At 41.1% G+C, this 23,244-nt stretch overlaps 1 protein-coding gene across 6 annotated transcripts; it reads right to left on the bottom strand.

Annotated features, from left to right (window-relative positions):
- Positions 1 to 1,128: 1,128 nt before the first annotated feature.
- On the bottom strand, positions 1,129 to 21,362 carry MRO (maestro). Of its 6 annotated transcripts, none has more exons than XM_020972294.2 (11): positions 21,232 to 21,362; positions 13,994 to 14,145; positions 12,458 to 12,571; positions 12,032 to 12,189; positions 11,442 to 11,579; positions 11,159 to 11,261; positions 10,125 to 10,271; positions 7,548 to 7,730; positions 4,834 to 4,989; positions 3,345 to 3,461; positions 1,129 to 1,645 (listed from the first exon to the last, which is right to left on the bottom strand). In XM_020972294.2, the coding sequence occupies exons 2-11, from the start codon at positions 14,141 to 14,143 to the stop codon at positions 1,592 to 1,594; spliced, it is 1,320 nt and encodes a 439-aa protein (XP_020827953.1). In that variant the 5' UTR covers positions 14,144 to 14,145; positions 21,232 to 21,362; the 3' UTR covers positions 1,129 to 1,591. The 6 variants fall into 6 exon arrangements, with proteins under 6 accessions (XP_020827953.1, XP_020827958.1, XP_020827955.1 ...); XM_020972299.2 differs by having other exon boundaries at positions 21,292 to 21,357; XM_020972296.2 differs by lacking the exon at positions 13,994 to 14,145 and having other exon boundaries at positions 1,130 to 1,645; positions 21,232 to 21,360.
- Between the last annotated feature and the right edge of the window lie 1,882 nt (positions 21,363 to 23,244).

The raw sequence follows: 23,244 nt of genomic DNA, 5'->3' as shown, positions 1-23,244 counted from the left end.
CAATAGGGGCTCAAGTATTATGAGAGGGAGTAGTGATAGAGTTGGTTAGAGAGGTAGTTGAGAGAATACCTTAGAGAGCCTTGAATGCCAGGTTAGAATCACTGAAGATTCTGATGGGTCATTTGTCCAGCAAATACTGTGCAAAGCACTCCACTAGGCACTGAGACACAGAAATGAATAAAATACTCAAGGAACTTACAGTTGCCTTCCACAAGGATTAAACTGCATTGAAGTGAACTTTAAGTAGGAAGTTGTAGGGTTGTTTCAGTCATATCCATGACCCTATTTGATGTTTTCTTGGCAGACAGACTGGAGGGATTTGCCATTTTCTTCTCCAGCTCATTTTATAGATGAGGAAACTGAAGCAAACAGGGCTGTGTGTGCCCAGGGTTACACAACTAATAAGTATCTCAGGCCAGGTTTGAACTTTGATCTTCCTGACTCCAAGCCCGCTTTTCTCTCCAACGTGCCAGCCTAGCTGCCCTTCCTCAGTAGTAAAATGAGGGCGCTGAATAAAGAAGATCGCTAAGATCCTTTCCTAGGATCATAGATTTAGAACTGGAGGAGACTTTAGAGGTCATCTTGTCCAGCATCCTCATTCTATAAACAAGGAAAGTGAGGTTCTGAAGCCGTGAAGTGATTTGCTCAAGGTTATATAAGCAATAAATGGAAGAGTTCGGATCTGACCCCAGTACCTCTGAGTACAAAGTGAGCAGTTTTCTGCTGCACCGCACAGTCTCCTAAAATCTTAAACTATTTAAAAAAGAAGAAAAAGGATCTAGGCTTGAGTGGCAAGCAGAACCAGCAGAATGTAAAAATGTAAGCAGGGCTCATAGAACATAAGCTCTTTGAGGGCAGGGTGCTTCATCTTTGTCTTTGTATCTACTTTGACTTGCACATAGCAAATGGCTTTAAAAAAAATCCATTGAACTTAATAAAATAGTCACTAATCCATCTACGTGCAAAATAAAATTTTAAGTCATTTTAATTAATCATTTTAATTGCCTTATGTACGATGCATAGTTATCATGTTTCATTAAAATTTCACAACCAAAGTTTATTTTTAAACACTTGGCACTAGAGAATCTGAAAGGCGTAAATGATAAGAGTTACACTTATGTTGAGGTAAAGAAAGCTTTATTTAGAAAGAATAAAAGGTAAATGATGGAAATGGAAACATACCAAAACAGTGCAAGGAAATAAGGATGGAATTTATAAGTGTTTAAATTTTAAAATATTTACTTGTATGCCACCCTAGAAATAACATTTGCAATAAAAATGCATGAGGACAAAATGATTTATTATATAAACTGGATGGATTAGTCTAGATAATTTCTAAAGTCTCTCAATTCCAGCATTCTAAAGTTCTATTTGAAAGTCTTCGGGTGTACCAAGATTGGTTTAATTATTCAATCCTTACAAACTGTGATTCGTGGAAATAATTACTACCAATTGCTATCACAACAAGCATTGGGTTTTTTTTTTCATCTCAATATGTAGTGGTAAATGGAATATGGATTCAGATGAGTAAAATGATGAGAATCCAGGACATCCGATCATTAAGATCCCTCTTCTGAGATGCCGTAAGTGTTTATAGGATTTTGTTTGCATAGAAGAACTGCAGGAGCTCTGGATGGTAGTAGCTCTAAAAGAAAACAATAATAGAGACATGAGTGAGGAGGAGATGCAGGAAAGCTAGCTCTCCCTTTGCAGAAACTATTAACCACAAGAATTGCAGTACATCTATCCAATGTTGAACGTGCCATTGAGCACTCAGACCAGCAGCTAGGGAGCAAATCTGCCTCAGCTCCCACAGGTGGGAAATGCATCAAATTAAACCTAAACCTGGGGCAAAGTCATTAGATATCCACAGATCTCTTGAGGATTGTCCTAAGCGGATAGTAGAAGTGAGATTTACATGAGAATATGTTGCTAGACAATTTGAAACCATTACCTGCTCTTCGAAAACTTACAATGATGCAAGCTGGCACTGCAGGGGGAAAAAGCTTTTAAAAAATTGCTACTTAGAAATCATTTTAATCCATACGTTAAAAATTAAAATAAAATAACTTGGGACTCTCCTAATTCCTTTTGAAATAAGGCATAATTGGCATGAAATCTCTAGCCCTTACGCCATTTGCACAGCATTCTGAGACAATTGCAGATGGCCTAGCAAAGTCTGCACTCTCCTTAAGTTTTCTTCCTGCTCTTTCCCTGGCTCAGCTTTGCCTCTGTCACATTCTGCCTTAGATTTCCATCACTTCTCCCCACTGGGCAATAAATTTCTTTCAGGTTTCAAAATTCCTAGGTTAAGGAGAAAATATTGCAAGCAACAACAACAAAAATTTAAACACTGAAGAAATAACAGTCAGGATTTCACAAGACCTAGCAGCTTCTACTCTAAAGGACTGTAAATTTGGGGAATCATATGTTGAAGGGGAAAAGAGCTGGGGTTGTGTCCAAGAGTAATTTACCCAGCAAAGTTGAGTATAATCCTAAATGTAAAAAAAATAGACATTTGACAAACTGAAAGACTTGCAGGTATTTGTAACAGAAAGATCAGAACTCAGTGGAAAACTTGATATAAAAGATCCAGAAAGGATACTTATTATAAAGCATTCATTAAAGTCAAACTGTTATGAAAATGTTATCAATATTCTTAAAACTGTCATCATTACTAAATCATCATTAAACATTTTTTTTTTGCTTAGGCAATCAGGATTAAGTGACTTGCCCAGGGTCACACAGCTAGTAAGTGTCATGTTGCTGAGACTGGATTTGAACTCAGATCCTTCTCACTGCAAGGCCAGAGCTCTATCCACTGCACCATCTAGCTGCTCCTGATTTTTTTTTTGAGGCAATTGAGGTTAAGTGACTTGCCCAAGGTCACACAGCTAGTAAGTATCAAGTGTCTGGTCTGAGGCTGGAACTACTAAGGTAGTTTGAAAGAAAGTCGGGGCCGAGTTGTACATGATGGGGTGACTCTAAAAAACAAAATTAGGTAGTAAAAGGTAAAAGGGAGCAATACAGGGTGTGAAAATGAAAAGAATCTGAATCTATTTTCAGCTTTGTAATCCCAGCATGAAGCCCACAGTGGGCACTTAAAAGCTATGTAACTGAATAGACAGTATTTGATTTGTGATTTTCCGGTGGAATGGATAGGCCCTTTGTCTAACCAGGACATAGAAGAAGGGTCTCCCTCATTAGAATGCATTCACCTTGAGGCCAGGGACCAAGTATTTACCTTTCTTTTGTGTCCCCTGCTCTTAACACAGTAGGACCTGAAATATAAGTGCTTAATGAATTATTATGGATTGCTTAAGATAAGAGAAAATTCTGCTCACCAACTGCCGATAGAGTTTGGGGTTCCTTTGCTCTTCCTGGGCTTGGATAGTATATTCCAAGGACTCCTTTTTCAATCTCAGGAAAGGGGAGCAAGCATGAAAAGCTGTTCTACAGGCCTAGGAAAAAAGAAGTGGTCACCTTGTCATGTTCAGAGAGTCAGAGGATTTGAGAGTCCTTCATCAGGAGCCAGATGATTCCAAGTCTGGGGAGCCCTGATGAGTCTTCAAGGAAGGGTTTTGCTGCAAGGCTGCAGATCGGGTGGACCTTGGGAGTATCTATGTTTGTCAAGTGACCATGTCTAAACTGTGACTTCACAGGTGAGCTTCCAATAAATGTGTTTTCTCCATTAGTGATGTCTCAGCAAAACCAGGACTATTCTTCCCATACATGCTGATGAGGTAGAAGTGTGGGTTTTATTTGCTGGGCTTTTTGGGAGACTGAGGTAGAGTGGAACAAACAGCAGAAAGAATGGTCCTTGGGCCTTTTGTCTTAAGGGTTAGTAGGGGTGAGGGATAGGGCCCCAGATATGGGATTTCATCGGTGGGGGAAGGAAACTTTTGTACAAGTCATAGTCTTAGAGAGTGACCTAGAACACTGAGAAGTTAGGTAATTTGCCCAGGATCACATAGCCAGTATATGTCAGAGGCAGGTCCAGAACCCAAGTTTCCTGGCTTCCACCCACTCTCTGATTGACAGAAGAAGAAAAAAAAGAATCTGATACCTAGTTTAGTGCTCTATTGATACAGAGGATACCTTTTTGCCCCTGGAACAGACACCTTCAACCCCTGAGGATATGACCAAAGACAGAGGTTGAACCCAGGTTCAGGGCAGTTATATTCCACCCTCCCAGGTGGAATTTTGCAGCATTTTGCTGCAATTGGTTGATTTGGAGGTCAAAGAGACAGACACTCAGATGTTGATGAATTTCTATCATTTAAATATACATTTAATACTCAATATTCACTGTTCAGCATTCTAATACAGCATTCCAATGACTAATATATATAGAAATCTGTGCATCTTTCAGTGGTATATTACATATTACCTAACAATATAAATAATTTAAACTTCATATGGGAACTCTTTTTTCCATGATTTTTTAAAACTGCATCAGGGAAATGGGGGAGGTGGAAGAGTAGAAATATGCAATAACAACTGTGGCCCAAGTTATGGAAAGTGTACAGGTCTCTTCACTACACAGATGGCAGCCCACTGATTAAATTAATTCCATTAACATTGGCTTGTCTAGGATTATCTGGTGTTAGTCTTGGGCTGGCATGGGTCAAGAGAAAATGAGAATTCACAAGAACTTAGAGAGAGATTACAGGCTGAAGAATCAGAAAGATTTTGCTGCTATGGAAATAAGAGTCCTCATAACTGAGCCAGCAGGAGGGCAGTAATTTAAGCACAGGTGGGGGATTACACCATAATGTTCTTTCTGGAGAAAGCAGAGGTTTCATTTTGTGAGTTATTTATTTAGAGTCTTACCGTGGCAACGTGAGGATTTCCATCCCTTAAGTGGACCAGGAGGGAGTCCCTCGTCCTTTTAACCTGGCTGGTGAAAAATTTCTTCCATTTCCACCCAGCAAAGGCAGCCAGTTGCCCAAACAAGATAAATGCTGAATACCTCAAGCTGTCATTTTCCTGTATAGCCACCAGAAGCCAGCCCCACCCCCCAAAAAAAATATATATGTATTAATGAATTAATTCATGTATGATTAAACACCTAGATAAAATGAATGAATAAAGAACAAGTGAGCTTCTTATTATAATCCACCATTGTTATATATAAATGCAATATAAGTGGTCAGATCCATCCCGTAAAAAAAACTCTCAATTTCAAAAGAAAAGGACTGAGAAGTCACAAATACCACCCCCAGTTCTTTAACACCACTGCTCACCACACCAGCTCTGCTTTTCCATATCTAAGATGAGGATAATTATGATGCAATCCAGTTCCCTCTCCTTCCCAATCCAACCGTATTAGTTTGGTGTTTAATTTGTCCCTGAGTCTGCCTCAGAGGACAATGGACTTAAAGAACCCAGAAGGTTTCTGTTCTTCCCTTTCCTCCCAGAGATCAAAGGGAAAATGCACTTGACAAAGAGTGAACTCAGTCAGCCTGGGGCTGTCATGTCCTGAAGATACCTTGGCACCTTGCAGCAATAATAATAACAGTTCATTTCTATATAGCGCTTTCCAGTGTATAAAATATTTTCCTCAAAACAATTTTGTGAGGTCAGAAATGCAAGTATAATGAGGAAACTGAGGCTCGGGGAAATGAGGTGACTTATTTGTGGACACTGTCTGGGTCAGAGAGTGAGCGTGAAGCCAGGTTCAAACCATCTTCCCTTTTTGTAGAGTGGGAATAAAAATAGCTAGCTGTCCCTAACCTCACAGGGTGGTTATGATTCAAATGAGGTCATGTATGTCAAAGTGGTTTCTAAACCTCAAAGCAACATACGAGTATAGATTAATATTATTGTTATTGTTGTTAATATTATCATAATCCCAACTGTGTATTTCCAATTCTGACTACTTTCCCAGAATTCAGTTCTTTATTTCCAACTTTATTTAAGTGTCTCAATTTCATTGTATCCAAAGTGGAACTTAATATTACCAGGCATATACACCTCCAAAATCGACTCTTTGTGTTATTTCTATTTCTACTAATGGTACTCATTCTTCTAGCCAACCTAACCAGCAACTTCAGAGTTATTTTTTTACCCTACCATCTCCCTCTGACCGCCCCCTAAAATCTAAACAGTCACTGAGCTCTGTGGAGCCCTCCCTGAAGACTCTCAGTGAAATTTACTCTCCCTGTTGGAACTGCCACTATTCCAATTCAGATTCTCATTATCTCTCCCCTGTCTGGTCTCTCTTATTCCAATCCATCCTTTATGCCACTGGTTAACATTCTGAAAGCTGACAATATCACTTACCCAATCAAAACTCTTCAGTAATTCCCAATGTCACTGAATTAATTCAATTCAAGGCATACTAGGATCACAAGATCAATGGTTCCAGTGGTGTAAGGGATCTCAGAGGCCATCTAATCCAAACCCCTTATCTTACAAATGAGGAAATTAAGGCCAAGGGAGTTTGTGACTTGTCCAATGTCACTAGTGTCAGACCACAGTTCCAGCTTTATATTCCATTATTCCTCTTCACCTTTTCTATGACCTGCCATGGCCAGACTGTTCACTGCTCTCCAATTATAGCCCATATGCCTTTACTTAGGATGTCCTCCCCTACTGCAAACTCTGAAAGTCTGTGAAAATTTGATCCATCTTTCAAGGACCAGTTCAAATGCCACGTAATACTTTGAACTTGTATCCTTAGCACCTAGGATAGTGCCTAGCACATAGCTGGCACTTAATAAATTTGTTATTCCATCATTCACCTCTGACTCTTCTTAACCCTGTGGACCATAGCATGCCATACTGTGCATGGAGTTTTCTTGGTAAAGATACCGGAGTGGTTTGTGATTTCTTTCTCCAGTGGATTAAAACAAACAGAGGTTAAGTGACTTGCTCAGGGTCACAAAGCTGGTAAGTGTCTAAGGCTAGACAAGCCAGTTATTAATATAATTAATTCACTAAGGGGTCCTGAGACCAAAAAGTTTGAGAACCACTGATATAGGGAATTCCCAGATGAGGAAATTCCCTCTACCAAAGCAGGTCAGGATCTTCTGCACAAATTTTAGTCTTAGAGAGTTGCCTAAAACACTGAGAGGTGGAGGGATTTGTCCAGAGTCACATAGCCACATCTTCCTGATTCCAGACCCAATGCTCTATCCACTAAGCAACCAGCTGTCTCAATAAATACTTGAGTAATTGATCAGTTGCTGTTTAGTGAAGCTTTTGCTGACCTCTCAGACAGAAGTGATCCCTCCTCCATCTGAATCCCTACATTGTAGTTGTGCCTTTCTTATGACATTTATCATATTGTATTTTGGATTATAGTCATTTCTGTATATGTCTTGCTCCCCTTAATAGATTGAAAACTTCCTGACAACAGGAAACATGTCCTATTCATCTTCATGTCCTCAGATCACCTACCAGGATCATAAGCACTCAATGTTTGTTGTACCAGTTAGTGAGTTCCTTATACTCTCTGACCAGCACACCCAGAAACCACAAGTCTTTGCCCTGCTCCCCTCACCATTAAGAATTTAATCATTTGCACTTCTTGAGCTACTTACATCATCTAATAAAGTCCTGGTCTGAAGGGTGATATCTATGAAGAAGGAGCCCAAACCTTTCCCCTTGATCTTGCCCAGGATAATGATCAGTGCCTTCACACTCTCATATATGATCTCAGAACTCACAGGGTCATACAGTCCATGGACCAGTGAGTCTAGCAAAATCTTCTTATACTTTTTCACCTGTAAGCAAGCAAGATATATAAGAGCATTAATAGTATAGGAATTAATGTTTCCAAGTTAACAAAAGATGGACCACCCAACCCTCCCAGTACCCACAGACAAAAGCATTGTGGCAGACTGCTCATCTTCTACTGGGGTTCCTTGCTCACACAAGGAACACTGGGAGGATTAAATCATCCTCGATAGCTCAGAGGATAGTCTTTTAGCAGGTGCTTTACAAAGTGGTGGCTGACTGAGGTCAAGCCCAAAACTTCCCTTCATCCATGAAAGGATTTAGGGGTGGTAAGTTTTAAGGTACATAGAGTGCGGAAAGGATCCAGAGCCCAGCCTGGGGAGGCCTTGGGGGAGCACTAAAATGGTGGCCAAGAGGGTATGACAGGCTTCATAGAAATCAGGAGTGTTAAGCTATAGCCTTGATCTCTCAAACAGGCCACCAGAGGGAGAGTGAATTTCAGCTCTGTTAATAAGATATTCAGCCTAGGACGTGTCTGAATTACCGTAGCACCACAGATTCATCCTTCTAATAAATTAACACCCTTCCTCACACTTCCAGTTCTTCTTTTATTCTCACCCTCACACTTCTCACGCCACCACATCCCTACATACACTGAGGAGGGTCCCAAACACAACCATGACATAGTCCCTTGGAGGGGGCAGAGAAGAGCGCAGACACAGACACATCACAATTGTCCTTCTGCCACCACCACCACCGCTACCATCTTTCCAGAGCACATAGAACGCTCATGGGAAGGACACACTCCAGGTTACCTACATAACTTCAGCCAGGCCTATCCCAGTTTGTCTATGGTGTACCTGAGAATTCCTCTCCAACTACCAATACAGATCAGCCCTCTAAATTACCTTTCTTCTCTTTAAATATCTTTGTCGAATGTTAATTCTCTAAGTTTGAAGTGACAGAGCCATTACTTATATGGCAGCTCTACCAGCTCCCCTTTTCATTGCTGACTTCTTCTAGGTTTTCCGTAGCCTGTCTAAAGGGATCATAAGATCATAAATAGCAGAGAATCTTCACGTGGCCACCCTCCACTCTGAAGGGCCCCATTCTCCCTGCTACATGAATAGGACCCAACTCTAAAATCTGTTCTGAATCTGTTACATTTGTAAAGTGCTTAGCACAGTGCTTGGCATAGAGCTGGCATTTAATAAATGCTTGTTTTCTCCCCTCCCCAATTTTTTTCTCCAAGAGAAAGCATTCTTCCCTATATGCCCCAAAGGAAAAAACAACCAAGGCCTGCAAACATCTCCCCTGCTTAGCATGCTGGGCAGCACTTCAGTAATCTATGGTTTTCTGCTAGGTTATCAAGGGCATGTAGGAAAAACTTCTTAGAAGATACCTTTGCCCCACACAGTATACATCTTTCTATTGGTTTTCCTTCTTGCCCTGCTCCCTTTAGAAGGCTGAGTAACCCTAAAAACCACTCTTAACACTTCTTCTGCCCTCATTGTACCTTCAAAATACCTTGTAGCATCAAGGCTCACTACATTTAGCCAGCCCCAGACCCCTAAACTAGGCCATGCTTCACATCCCATCTAGCTATCCATCCCAGTCATCTTGCCATCTACCCTGCTTCTATCTACCCAAAATGATACCTCCAAACCAGACCATGAGGCAGAGGGAGAAGTACAGGACGAATGGGTGGGGGAAGTGTCTCCAGTCTCTAGGGGTCCTGAAACCAAAAAGTTTGAGAACCACTGATATAGGGAATTACCTGACGAGGAAATTCCCTCTACCAAAGCAGGTCAGCATCTTCTCCACAAATTTTAGTCTTAGAGAGTTGCCTAAAACACTGAGAGGTGGAGGGACTTGTCCAGAGTCACACAGCCAGTATAGGTGAGAGGCACGTCTTGAACCCAAGTTTTCCTGGTTTTGAAATTAGTTCTATATCTACACAGTGCCACCTTACTTCACCTTAAATATCCTCAACTCAATGTTCATCTCTGAAATGCTGGCATAGCTATTCACAAAGCAGATTCACTTGCTCCTTTCCACTTTCCTGTTCAATGCTGCTCCAGACTCTCTTGGAATCCCCTGGTGAAAATATATCGAGGGCGGTGCATGCAGGGCAGTGCCACTAATGCCCTCTTCTTCCCTCATGCCCCATTCCCCTTAGCATACATAGGGACACAGAAGAGGGCTGAAGAGAGCATTTCTCTAGTACATCATTTTGCCCTGGGTAAAATGGGGACAGATGGTACCTAATACACCCAGAAGGGTGGCACAAGAAGGGCATGGCAGTAAATATTGCCAGCATCCTTGCTCCTCAGGAAATATTATTTTGAAGTTTCCTTAATCTTGGCATTGGGAAATTCTGCCATGTGGGTGATCCCTGGTTAGGTAAGTAAAGAAATGACTAAGAATTTCCTAATTCTTACCTTGTCAGGTGCTTCATAAGCCATATTTCCTAAGCCTTTAATTGCCATGTGACGCCTTTTGGTGTTGGAATCTCGAGCCCTTTCTGCCAAAAGGTAAAATACGTTCTTCAGGGGCTCCCGGTTATGGAGCCTGAACTTCCATGATATCTGTAAATCAACACACTCATTAGGCCTCGGCTGAGGTTGAATCAATCATTCATCAGTTGCAATGACAAAATATGAAATAAGAAATATAAATGAAAAGCAGTATGATGTAATAGAAGGAGTTCTGAACTGGAAGGAGTCAAGAAGCCTAGTTTCTGGTCCTGGTTAAGGAATGTTTGGTCCAGTTTATATAAATGTTGGTTCCCTTCCTTCCCCAGTCCCCCAGGTACCTAACACAAGTGCCTAGAACATTGTAGCTGCTTCATAAGTGTTTGTTGAATTAAAGTAAATTAACTCTGGACTTTCAAGCACTTGCCAACAAAAAGAGATTTGGGGGGTTAATTAGGATAGTGCCTTCCTGATACCCTAAAACCATACCAGGGCTAAGGTAAGCCCTATTCTCTAAAACTGCCCAACCATCAGAAACCAAGAAATTGGACCCACATTCCTTAAGGCTTATAGTGCCATTCTATGAGAAGAAAATGTTAAGCTGAAGGGATGTGATAACATAATATCTCTGCAAACTTTGAAAAGTATAAAATTGTGATGACTGCAGGCATGAAAAGTTTGGATTTATAAGACTAATATCTCAGAGGATGTTTATTTCTTCTTAAAGTCTTATGTCTAAAATCCAGACAGTTACCACCAAGTGGATCCAACCCAGTGGTATTCACATGGGAAAAAGTGGGTTGGTGTTATTGCAATTAATTCTCTGATTTATACCCCCAAGTAAGGCTATTGGCAATATGTGTAGGGGGTCTCAGTTTACCCAAATGACATAAAGAGGCATTCTTCCTTCCACATGGGGAAGCACTAAGCCTAAGAAGGAACCCCAAGGAGCAAATAAAAACCGCTGTCCTAGGCCTATCCTTCCTTTCTCTGACTCGAACCTTGGAAAAGAAAGACTTTCGAGATATCCTTTGCTTCTTAGTTTGAGAGCTGGGTTCAGGTAGATGGTCACTTGGGATTTCTCTTAGTGATTGATCCATAGATCTGGAAAAGAAAAATCACCATATGAATCCCAGAAAGTACACTCCAAAATCCTGTAGAATATTTACTGGCACTGGGCCACATGCTGGGAGTACAAAGTACAAAGGAAAAATTCTATACATTATGTAACACGCACAAAGCTGAATAGAGATTTAGTTCTGCTCCAGCACCACCATCCCGTACTTAGCCAAAATAAGTGCTCCAGCATAATGTAGCTGAGGAGGTTCCAGGAGAGCCCAACTGCTTTTCTCCTCAAGCCGAAAAGACATTATCTTTCTTGCAGCCTGGTCTGGCTTGCCCTCAGGCACCTCAAAAGGGAAACTAAAATAAAAAATACAAAGTCACACTTGCTATCAGCAGGGGAAAAGTCACTGATAAGCAATACTGTTACATGATATCTACCCCAGTTGACTTATCCAACCCAAGATTTCCAACAATCATGTTGTTGGCACATACCTACCATGTGCCAGGCACTGTGCTAAGCTCTGATGGTACAAAAAGAGGCAAAAAGAGAGTCCCTGGGTCAAGGAGCTCACAATCTAGTTTCCTCCTTTAACTTAAAGGTTAGCCAACAATAATGCCCATGAAGAAAAGCAGACCACCTATCATCACTATGTCAGAAGTCCCCACAATGAAGAGTTTGTTTTCGCTCTTACCAAGACAAAGCATTCACAAGTATCTCTATTTGAGCTCTTTCTGAATTGTCAGCCTATGCTCCCCTGAAACCTCTTGTGGATCAGGGTGAAAGCTCTGGGTCAGCCCTGACAAGATACCTGACAAATAGCATGGGTTTGCTCAGAAGGACTGCAACAATTCCCTCCAACTGTGGATATTCCAATAAGGAGATGGCATTGCTCATGATAACAAAGCTCAGTTTTCTCTGGTCCATGTCAAGGAGACACAGGAAAATTCTGCCTGTCACTGCTGTCAGCTGGGGAAGGAAACAAACACAAGTTACCAACGGTTTTTTCATCCTTTTGGCCTCTTGCATAATTTGATCAGAAGCTAGCAGCCTCTGGCCATAAACAAGTGACTGCTTTCCTGTGTTTCAGAGGGTGAAAATTCAGACAGACAGCACTTCTAAATTCTATCCTGAGGCCTGATGACAAGCATGGGCACCAGAGAAGTGTGACATGAATGAGAGAGGAGCTGAAAAGTGGAAAAGATTCAATTAGGGAAGAGAACTATGAGGTCCTCACCTCTCTCCCATGATTGACATCTGTAGCTTCATTGAGCCATGTGACACCAGATCTGAGACTGTCTAAATCCTGGCAGAATCTTAGGGCTGACCTCAGTCCTTGGTGTAGGAAGCTCTAGAAGTAAGATAAGTCCAGAATAATGGGAGTATCTGCTACCTGAGCTCAGAGCCAGTCTAAAACCCTGCCCTTAAAGAGTCAGGTTTGCCTAGATTTTGAGCAGAAAGGAACTTTAAAGACCATGTAGTTTAACTCCCTCATTTTAGAGATGAGGGAATTGAAGTGACCAGGCTATAGTCATACAGGTAGTAAGTAGCAGAATCAGGATTCAAACCCAGGTCTTCTGATTCCAAATGCAGCATTCTTTCTACTTGTACTATGCTGAGTTTAGCTAGATGGGCTACTGATTGGTGCATAAGAAGAGCAGGCTGAGCAACAAGGGGCAAAGGGAATAAACATTTATTAAGTGTCTCCTATGTGCCAGGCACTGTGCTAAGCTATATGTATGTGTGTGTGTGCGTATGTATGTATATATGTGTATACACACATACACACACACACACACACACCCTTTACCTCTCAGCTCCTGCTAGATTAGGACTTCTCTCACACAGGACTCACTTGTCATAATACTCTCTATTCCTCCTCTCACCAAGCACCATTCTTCTCTTGCTTCTTCCAAACCTTTCCCAGACTAACTCTGCCTAACTCTGGTCAACCCAAGCACTGCAAATAGCCCAGTGCCTGAATACATATCTGAATTGTTATCAGTGTTTATAGGGATACAAACACACACACACACACACACACACACACACACACACCCCTGTGGTCGATATCCAAGTGTATCTCCATGAGCATCACTCCTGAATCTGACTTTAAATTGTAGCTTCCTTTTGACACTTGGCTATTAACTCTTCTGCATCTCCCAAGCGTCCTTGGCTTAGTCATTCTCCTTTTTCATCATTGGCAAAAGAGATTGGCTGATTTCTAAGGTCCCTTCCTATAAATCTTTAATTCTAATGATTCTGCCTATAGCCCTTACTATAGGACTCTAAACACAGGAGATAATCACAAAATATTTTCTGAATGACAAGCTAGAAATATCATGGTGAAAGTAAGCCCCCTCCCCCATAACATCTTGACATTCCAGCTCTACTTGTTGATTCTGTATAATAATCGGTATTTATGCAACTAATGGGGAAAGGGTAAGGGATATAAGATTCATAAGTCAGATTCTCTTTATAAAGACCAGCACTTTACCATAACCCTACCAGGATTTGGAAAGGCTTTGCAATGCACCTGAAGGGGAGTATTCTGTTCCCTCATAAACAAGTCAACTTTTTTTTTTAGGATAGGCAACGGGGGTGACTTGCCCAGGGTCACACAGCTAGTAAGTGTTATGTGTCTGAGGCCAAATTTGAACTCAGGTCCCCCTGAATCTGGGGTCAGTGCTCTATCCACTGCACCACCTAGCTGTCCACAAGTCAACTTTTAACAACTGTGTGTGGATTCAACAAACCAGCCCCTAGTTCTTACCCCCAGTTCCCAGATCCTGGGCTGGCTGGTTGTGATGTGATGAGTTCCTGCAGGAGCTCCCATGGAGAACTGCCTCATAGTTACTCTTGAGATGACCCGATGAGTTCCGCTTGGGTAGCTAAATGTGATGACTTCATATAATTTCCCCATCCCTGCATTTAAAATACAGAAGAAAGAGTATTTTGAAAGGGAGCTTTGATAGCTGAATTAATGTTCCTCACTAGGCTGGCCAAGAGGTCAAAAGCCCAGTTGTGCCCAGTTCTCAGGAGTTCTCTGAGTTGTCCTGGAGTTCTCAGGCAATTGAACCTCCCTTAGCAGTGCTAAGATGCTCCTTCTCTTCCCTTGGCTCTACCATCCCTTTCTTTGAGTCTCACTAACTCTTTCTAAACCAGAGTTCAGCAAAGTACCCTGTGCGTAGCTGTTTCTTCACGAAGGCACAAGATGGCAGCAACATCTTACTAAACCACATCAGGGATGCTAGAAAACCCCCAAAGTTTGTGCTAGAACTCCCTTCTCATAACCTAGTTGGAGGAGAATTTAATTTACGAAAGAGGACACTGAGTGCCCTGATGGTTACTTAGTGTGACCAACCATTGTAAAAAGAACCAGAGCTTTAAAATCCGGAATCTCTTCCATTTCTCCCCCATGAATTATAAAGGATAGAATGAAATAGATTAGAGGGCAGGAAAAAAAATTAAGAGCTGTTAGAGTAATTTGGATTTCATGAGGGCCTGAACTAGGGTGATATCACTGGCAATGGAGAGGGAAAGAAAAGTCCATAGTTGGAAAGAAGAGTTGGAAGAAGGAATGGGATTGATCACTGAGGTGTGAGAAGGAGAAGGAGTCAATGATGATTCCAAGGTTTGGGAGACTAGAAGAACATTTTATAATTTAAAAAATTATAAAATTAGGAAGGAGAATCTAGTTGGGAGATAAATAGAGGGAGATGATGAGTTTGGGTCTTCTTGTGGTCTGAATCTATGACTTCATTTGTGTAGGGAATTCCAGTGAGGAAATTCTCTTTACTAATTCAGATCAGCAAGTGTTCAGTAATTTATGGACTTGGAGAGCTATCTAGAACACTGAGAGGTTAAGTAACTTGGCCAAGGTCATGCAGTCAGTGGGTGTCAGAGGCCCAATTTAAACCCTGCACTTCCTGACTCTGGTTCTCTATCTACTACCAGATGTTGGCTGCTTCTCATGCATTTGGTTCTAAATATTTGAACAATATTTAAAAGAATCTCAGAACCCAACACCTCAAATTTTACAAGCAATTTAGGACCAGAGAGGTTAAGAAAGTTGCCCAAATTCACGTTTAATTTGAAATAATGATGGAATATACTATTAGACATATCAGGTTGGGGCTAGAGATGTAGATTAGTGAGTTAGCAGCACGAGCTTCATTGAAGCCACAAGTGAAGATGATAACTTTTAATGAATGAAGATAGAAAAAGGTGGAGAATTAAACACAGTTAAGAGGTAAGAGGAAGAAGAATAGAAAAAAAAGAGATAACAAAGTAGAACTAGTGCAGTGTAGTATTACATAAAACAGAAGAAATGGCTACAAAGAGATGAGACAGGGCAGGGATGTGGGGGCCCCTGAAAATACTGCTGACAAAATGCTACTGTCAAAGAGGAGAATTTGGGATCCAGCTAGAAGGGACTTTGAAAAGTACTATTTTAGTACTACAGCGTTGAATGACACTAGCTTTTAAAACTTTAAGGAATGGGTGGTTATGATTGTTTACTTACTTGATAAGTCTGGCAGCAACAGATTCAATAACAACAATTCAGCAAATATTCATTATGTGCCTACTAATTGAAAGCCATCGCTTTTATTTAGCAGATTCCCATGCTAGGTGCAGGAGTAAGTCATTTCACAGATGAGAAAATAGAGGCAAACAAGGTTGCCAGGATAACATAAGTAGTGTCTGAGGCTGGATTTGAACTCAGGTCTTTCTGACTCCAGGCCTGGCACTCTATCCACTGTTTCACCTAGTTGTCCCAATGGCCTTTAGGAAGGACATTGATAAACTGGAGGGTGTACAGAGGAAGGGAATCCAGGGTGGTAAAGAACTATATCAGTTGAAGAAACAGGGATGGTTTAACCTGGAGAAGACTTAGTGGAATAGCTGTTTTCAAGTGTTTAAAAGACTGTCACACAGAAAGAGGACTAGACTTTGTCTGCTTGCTCACAGAGGAAGAGCTAAGAGCCTCATGAAGTGTTAGAGCAATGTAATGAAAAACTTGCCAACAATTAGAACTACTCCCAACATGGAATGAATGAGCTGCCTGGGGAGGGAGGAGGAGGAGTGAGGCCCCTCCCTCACTCTTCCACTGAAGGCTGGGTGCTACCTAATTGGTGATGTTGTAGAAGTGACTCCTATCTGGTATGGGGGCAAACAGACGGCCACTGAGGTCCCTTTGCACCCTGAGAGTCTGTAATTTCGGGCCCAACTCAGATGCCATCTCTTCCTCCCTCATCCCTATGTGAAAGTGATCTCTCCTTCCCTCCTCCCATTTCTCACAGTATTTGCCTGCTTCTCCCTTCTGTGCTTCTCTTGCTCTCCCTTATACCCAAGGTTATTCATGCACTTTCTCCTTGTCCTTGTTACTCTCACCCCCCTTTTAATTAAGCAGTAAACTCCTTGACAATAAGATCTGTGTCATAGCTCTCTTTGTTTCCTCAGTGCCTAGACCTTCATAAATGTGAAAGAAGTTGGATTGACTAGAAGAAACAAGGTTTCTTCCCCCTTTCACTCCACCCCCATCTAATCCATGGGGAAATGAAAATGGATAGCCATCTGTCTCCTTTTGTGGCTTATGGCCACAGAGAAATCCAGAGTCAGCTCCTGGATTAGTACTAGGATGTCCTTTCTGATCCCTGCTATGGGCATTACTATTTTTGACGCTGCAAACATATTCAAGATTTCTGCGAGGTGAAAGGGAGTTAATTAATAGCCTCAGATAAGATGCAGACACAACACCAGCACGGGAAGAACCAAAATGAAGGTTTAAGGCCCAAGGGAATCTAATGTTTTCACTAAGTGGCTCCCAGCCCTTTAAAGTACTTCTTTCTTCCTGCTCTGCTTTGAGTCTGAAGCCAAATATGACTCTGCTTAGGGAGGGAGATGCCTTCTTTGATCACTTTATAGCATCATATTCATTTCATAATGGCATTATGTCCTTAGAATTAGGCACTGCCATTTTCTCCATGACCTTATTTTTCATCATTGATGATCACCAACAACATGCATGTAGCCCATTGGGCCAAGGACATGTATTTAGATGCAACCCATTTTCTTACAGAGTTGCTATTAGTGGTGAAAAAGAACAAACTATTACATTCGTAAACAATTCTTCCCTGTTGATCTAAGAGCTAGTGACAAATCACCAGGACAGAGTCTCCCTGAAATACTTTCAGAATAGCCTCTCTGCAGATGTGTTTGTGTCTGACTAGCTAAGGAATTGTCCCAAGGCTATTTTGGACCCCTCCTTTGAGATGTTTTTTTTTTCAGTCAACACCCCAATCTGGGCCAAGTCCTCCCTTCATTTACCCTTCAAAACATAAGAAAGATCTGCCATTTCTCCTTCACAGACCTTCATAGTATTCATTTCTCTCTCTGATAACCTTGGCTTTCCTGCTCAGATTCATACCAGCTAAAAATAAAAAATAAAAAGTCCTTGCAAAATGTCCCTTGCTTACCACTGGCACCTCATGACTCCACATTCCTTCCTTCCTTCCTTCACTCCTTTTCCCACCCTCTTCACCTTCAATTCAAATTCTTCATTCTGTTTCAAGGCCCTGAACAGCTACAACTCCATAACTCCATTTGTGCCTAGAGATAGCTGATTCTTCCTTCACTTTCTCTTTTCCACTGCCCTAGCTGGGTTTGGTAATGGTCCCATTCCTAGTCATGCTAAAGGTGTGCCGCCACCACACTTGTTGTGATGGGACCACAGTGCCTTTGATACTTCTTCCACAACCACTTCTCTACCGCCTCAGAGCTCTGTGACTTGGAGCAGGGGTGAGAGAGAGGAGGAGAGAAGGAAGAGTGTGTGTGTGTGTGTGTGTGTGTGTGTGTGTGTGTGTGAGAGAGAGAGAGAGAGAGAGAGAGAATGTGTGTGTGTGAGAGAGAGAGAGAGAGAATGAGACAGTGAGAGAATGTATGCGTGTGTGAGAGAAAGTGAGAGAGACAGAATGAGAGACAGTGTATGTGTGTGTGTGAGGGTGTAAGAAAGAGAATGAGACAGTGAAAGAGTGTATATGTGTGTGAGAGTGAGAGAGACAGAATGAGAGACAGTGTATGTGTGTATGAGAGAGAGAATGTGTGTGAGAGTGTGTAAGAGAGAAAGAGAGGAGGAGAGAGACAGATATTGGGGAGGGGAGATGAGCAGATGCGGGGGGGGGGGAATATGCACCAAAAATCCTTAACCTGCTCCTGTGAAAAACAACATTCTGCTTTCTTGTTTTCATTTTCTAATCTTCTTATTTTAAATGCCTCCTAAAACAGCCAAACTTGTTTATTCTTGTCCCTGTCTCCCCCACAATGTCCCATCTACCCACTTTTCCTCAAGCTTCTACTTATTCTGCTCCCTGGGCCTGCAATGCCCTGCTTCCTCCTCTTCAGATTCGAATTCCTACCCATTCTCTAAAGTCCAAATCAAAAGTCAAGTCTTCAGGAGGCCTTCACTGCTCTCACTCTCCTCAACATTCTGTGCAGTCATGCCTTGTTATGACTTTCCTCCCCAGAACTCGGTCTCCCCAAGCACTTTGTCTTACAGCTCTCCATTGTGCTTATCATATAATATTGTGTAAAATAACTATGTGGTTGGGTCATCCCCCCCCCCCCCCCCCCCCCCCGGTGACGGTTAAGTACATGAGGAAAGGGGCCAAGTCTTATTTAATCGTTGTATCTGCTCCAGGGCCTAACACAGGGTTCTGAGCATAGAAGGTATATTTGTTGAATGGATGCATTTTAAATGACTATTTGAAGCATTTGGTTTACATGTTGTAGGATTATCAGTTCCTGTGGGACATCATCTAGTAATATAGTATGTAGTTATGCAGGCAGAGCTAGGATTTCATTGGTGTGGATAAGAATAATTGACAGGTACATGGCACTTTTCATACTTTAGCCCACTTGACCATCACAGACAACCCTGAGGCAGAGATGATGAGTGTTTTTCTACTCAGTCTTACAGATGAGGAAACTGAGACTCCAGGCAGTTAAGTGATTAGCAAGTGCCAGAGGCAGGATCTGAAGCCAGATCTCTCTAACTCCAGGTTGAATAAGCACTAAATCCACTAAAGGAGGCTGCCTCTCAGTATTCCTTCCATCCTTGAAGACTACCATCCCTCTACTACACTGTCTTAAAACCTTTCAGAAGTTCCTGGGAAGAAAAGAAAAACATTATCCAGGCAGTGAGCCTCCTGGTACAGTGTTTCTTTAACCTTAGCTAGGATCTTCCTTTGACCACAGACATGCAGTCTTTTGCCAACAATTTGTTGGAGTGAAGGACAGAAATGTAACTAGAAATCATAGACATAATTAGAGGACAAATAGGACATTTCCCTTCCTAGCAAAGCCTGCTGCCTGCTACCTTTGAGAACAACAACAAAAATCCAAATATGCACACAGTTATCTTATCAAACAAAATTCTCCTAAAAACCTCAGCTTAGCAAATGACTTTTTTAGGACAACACAGAGTCTTTGTTCTCCCATCCTGTTTTGTTCTCCAATTCTACTTCCAATTTGAAAGCGGTTTTTAGTGTTTTACTAGAGAATTCCATTTTTTAAAATAGCTTAGTAAAACTTCATTAATTGACCTTAACTTGAGGAAGAGGTCACTCTGAATGAGTAAAGAATCTCAAGTAAAGAATATTTTTGTAATCCTAGAACACAAGAACTGAGTAGAATTTAAAGACCACTCAACCCCAACCCTAGTATTTTTAAATGAGATTATTTCAAAAGCCCCTTCCAATTCTCAATTCCTATGCATATTCCTGGGGCAGCTAAGTGGTGAAGCAGATGGAGTACCCAGCCTGAAGTCAGGAAAACTCATTTTCCTGTATCTAAAGCTGGCCTCAGTTAGTAGCAGCATGATCCTAGGCAAGTCACTTAACCCTGTCTGCCTCAGTTTCTTCATCTGTAAAATGAGCTGGAGAAAGAAATGGCAAACCACTCCAGTATCTTTGCCAAGAAAACCCCAAATGAGGTCATGAAGAATCAGATACAACTGAACAACAACAAAAATGCATATTCCTTAAAAATTTAGGCTTCTTATTTTTGGATACATTCAGTAACTGGAACTAGGCTAATGGATTGATTTAGTGAATAAATAATGATTCATTTTAACTAACATACAATTGTTGATAAATGAGTTTGTCTAAATTAAAGACTGGGGCATCTTCAATTCAATTCATTGTCTTGTCTTAAACATTTTTCTCTGCAATATGGCTTCTACTACTACTATTACTATCACTACTACTACTACTACTACTGCTCATAAATAAACAATAAATTGCATTCCATTTACTACTAAAATAATTACAAATTCTAAATTCATGAAACCCAAATGAATGAGGTTTGCCTCTATGTACTCTAAGCCTTGAAGATCTCAAACTGAAACTTCTATAGTCAGTCAAGGGACCTGAATTAAAGTTTTATCTCTGCTACTTACATGTGTGACCTCAAGTGAATTGCTTCACTTCTCTGGGCCTCAGTTCTCCCTCAGCCAAATGAGAAGATTGGATTAGATTATCTCTAAGGTCTCTTCCAGTTTAAGATGTTATAATTCCATAAATTAGTAAACCCAACTGCAGCAGAGCAGTTCCAAGTTCCCTTTGGATTAGTCAGGATTCCTTGATCTTTATTGCTGACTACTTATTCTTCCAGGCAGTATGGTAGAGATAAGACAGCAATTGACAGGTCCAAGAGATTAGGCTTCTAGCTGTGGTTTTACCACTGTGTGACCTTGGATTTGTTCCTTAACATCCTCAACCTTACTTTTCCTCATAGGGAGAATGACCGGCTTGGACTTCCTCACCTCCAAGGTCTATGATCACTCTATAATTCTATGATCAGAGAGGAAAACAAGCTTATATATTTATCACCATAGCTGGTGAAATCTATAGAAAACAATCAACTATTTTAAACTACTAATAGTAACATATCCTTTTAAATCAAGAAATGCTTATGGCTCTTCCTGGCTTCCAAGCTCCACAGAATGCTTACCTTAGGTAGTTCTCAACCACGTATATGGATGGTATCAACTATTTCTGCCACAGTGCTTACCCTGATGAGTGCTGGATGGAATGAGAACCACAAAGATCTCTGTTCTTGTGGGGGCAGACCACAGGGCTGCAGTTGTCCTTGAAAAAGAAACATAGAACAGATCAGAGTTTTATCACAATAGAAAAAATGCCTCAGAAAAAAACTTTGCAGGCTGTTTGACACAGCTAATTGCTAGAAAGCATTTATTTGCAGGCATTGGGATATCACAATATTTAAACAACTGTTTTAATTGCCTATGGCTGGAGGTGGCCTGTAGGTGAGAGCTCTAGGTATCCTCTGATGAGAAATAATTGGGTCGGTACCTGGGTGGCACAGAGCTGAGACTCAAACATGGCATAATATAAAAGTTTACCAGAGCAAGTTCTGAGGATTCAAAGTGGATAAAAAGAACAAACAAAAACACATTATGTTGTATTTACAGTACAAGGTTTCAAAACATTGGCACATCTGATAATCCATTTTATCCTAGAAATAATTCTGGGGGGGGAGGGGCAGCTAGGTGGCACAGTGGCTAGAGCACCAGCCCTGGAGTCTGGAGGTCTCAAGCCAGACACTTGACACTTACTAGCTGTGTGACCCTGGGCAAGTCACTTAAATCCAATTGCCTCACCATAAAAAAGAAATAATCCTGGGAGCTATAAACAGTAGTAACATCATCTCTATTTCTCATGGCACTGAGTGACTTGACTAAGGATTGCATAGCTAGTTAAAGGCAGAACTGAGTCTAAAACCCAGGTGTCCTGACTTCTGGTCCTGCACAGATATTTCTGAAAGGTGGCATTTCTTAGCACCAAGCAATCTGTGTCCCTGAAGCCACTCATTCATACCTGAAACAAACAGCAGTACTCTATTACTCAGCCATATTTGATTCAGTTTTCCTTTCTCCTTTTTCTCACCTCTTCCGGTTACATACTCCTTTTCTTTTTTTTCACTCTTACTTTTCTCCTCCCCTATCTATACTGTGGACCTCCTACAAACAACTCTAGATATGCGACCCAGCTCTCTTTATGATGCACAGAGCTAATGAGATAGCAGCCTTCCATCCTTCCACAAGTAATCAGTGCCTCATTGATAACAGTTTCAACTCAGCAGAACAAGATGCTACCCCAACCCCAACACCTTAAACTCTCTCCCCACCCCCGCTCCTCCCACCCCCTCACTTTCTTTTTTTAAAAATTTTTGTCCTTATTTTATTATAAGACATTCTCTGACATCAGAACAATAATTCTTGACACTAGGGATTGCATTATTTATGCCTCTCATTTTCACGTGGTCCTATGTATTTTTCCCCATAGGAACTTGGTTATCTTTAAAATCTATAACAAAAATGAACACTTCTCTTCAAAATAACAAATGCTCTCTGTAACTAATGGGATTTTAGCATTAGATGATGTTAGTATCTCAATTACCCTCTACATAAAAATGAGAAAAAAACACAAACTATTTACTAACCCAATTTCCTTTTCAAATTTGTAGTTTAATTTTTAAACTAGAAAAGTAAGGCTGGACATAGTGCAGAAATTACGTTTGGGAAAACATTTTACTACAAGCAAGTACATGTTATGTGACAAGGCAAAAGATGTCCAGAAGAATTAGTTACCCAATGGAGACAGTAAAGTAGGACGTTAGCCTGTTTCTTCCCCTGCTCCCATTAAAACCCACCCCTCATTTTCAAGCTTCCTTTTGGGTTTGTATTTCCCCATTAGATTGTAAATTCCTTGAGGACAAGGACTGTTCTTTTTCTCATTTATATCCCTAGCACTTAGCAGAGTGCCTATCATACAGTAGATGCTTAATAAATGTTCATTGAATTTAATTTAGTAACACTCCAAATTAAGCTTCAAGACAGAAAAACTTCTCTCAGCCTCAGGCCCAGCCTGTGACATTCATTGTTCTTCATTGCTAAAGAAAAATTTTTCTCCCACTTTTTAATATTTGTGTCTCCTGCCTTTA

This window comes from Phascolarctos cinereus, unplaced genomic scaffold (genome assembly GCF_003287225.1).
Source record: "Phascolarctos cinereus isolate Bilbo 61053 unplaced genomic scaffold, phaCin_HiC Scaffold_4;HRSCAF=312, whole genome shotgun sequence".
In the NCBI taxonomy this organism is placed as follows: domain Eukaryota; kingdom Metazoa; phylum Chordata; class Mammalia; order Diprotodontia; family Phascolarctidae; genus Phascolarctos; species Phascolarctos cinereus.
This window is presented reverse-complemented; position numbering and strand designations above follow the sequence as displayed.

What these genes read in the sequence shown, in the direction of transcription:
- MRO (XM_020972294.2), bottom strand. Translation starts at nt 14,143, where the DNA reads ATGGGGAAATTATATGAAGTCATCACATTTAGCTACCCAAGCGGAACT. An exon ending in GGAGCACTTATTTTGGCTAA is followed by an intron (nt 11,262 to 11,441) that starts GTACGGGATGGT and finishes TTTCTTTTCCAG; the next exon opens with ATCTATGGATCAATCACTAA. An exon ending in CTTATGAAGCACCTGACAAG is followed by an intron (nt 7,731 to 10,124) that starts GTAAGAATTAGG and finishes GCTTGCTTACAG; the next exon opens with GTGAAAAAGTATAAGAAGAT.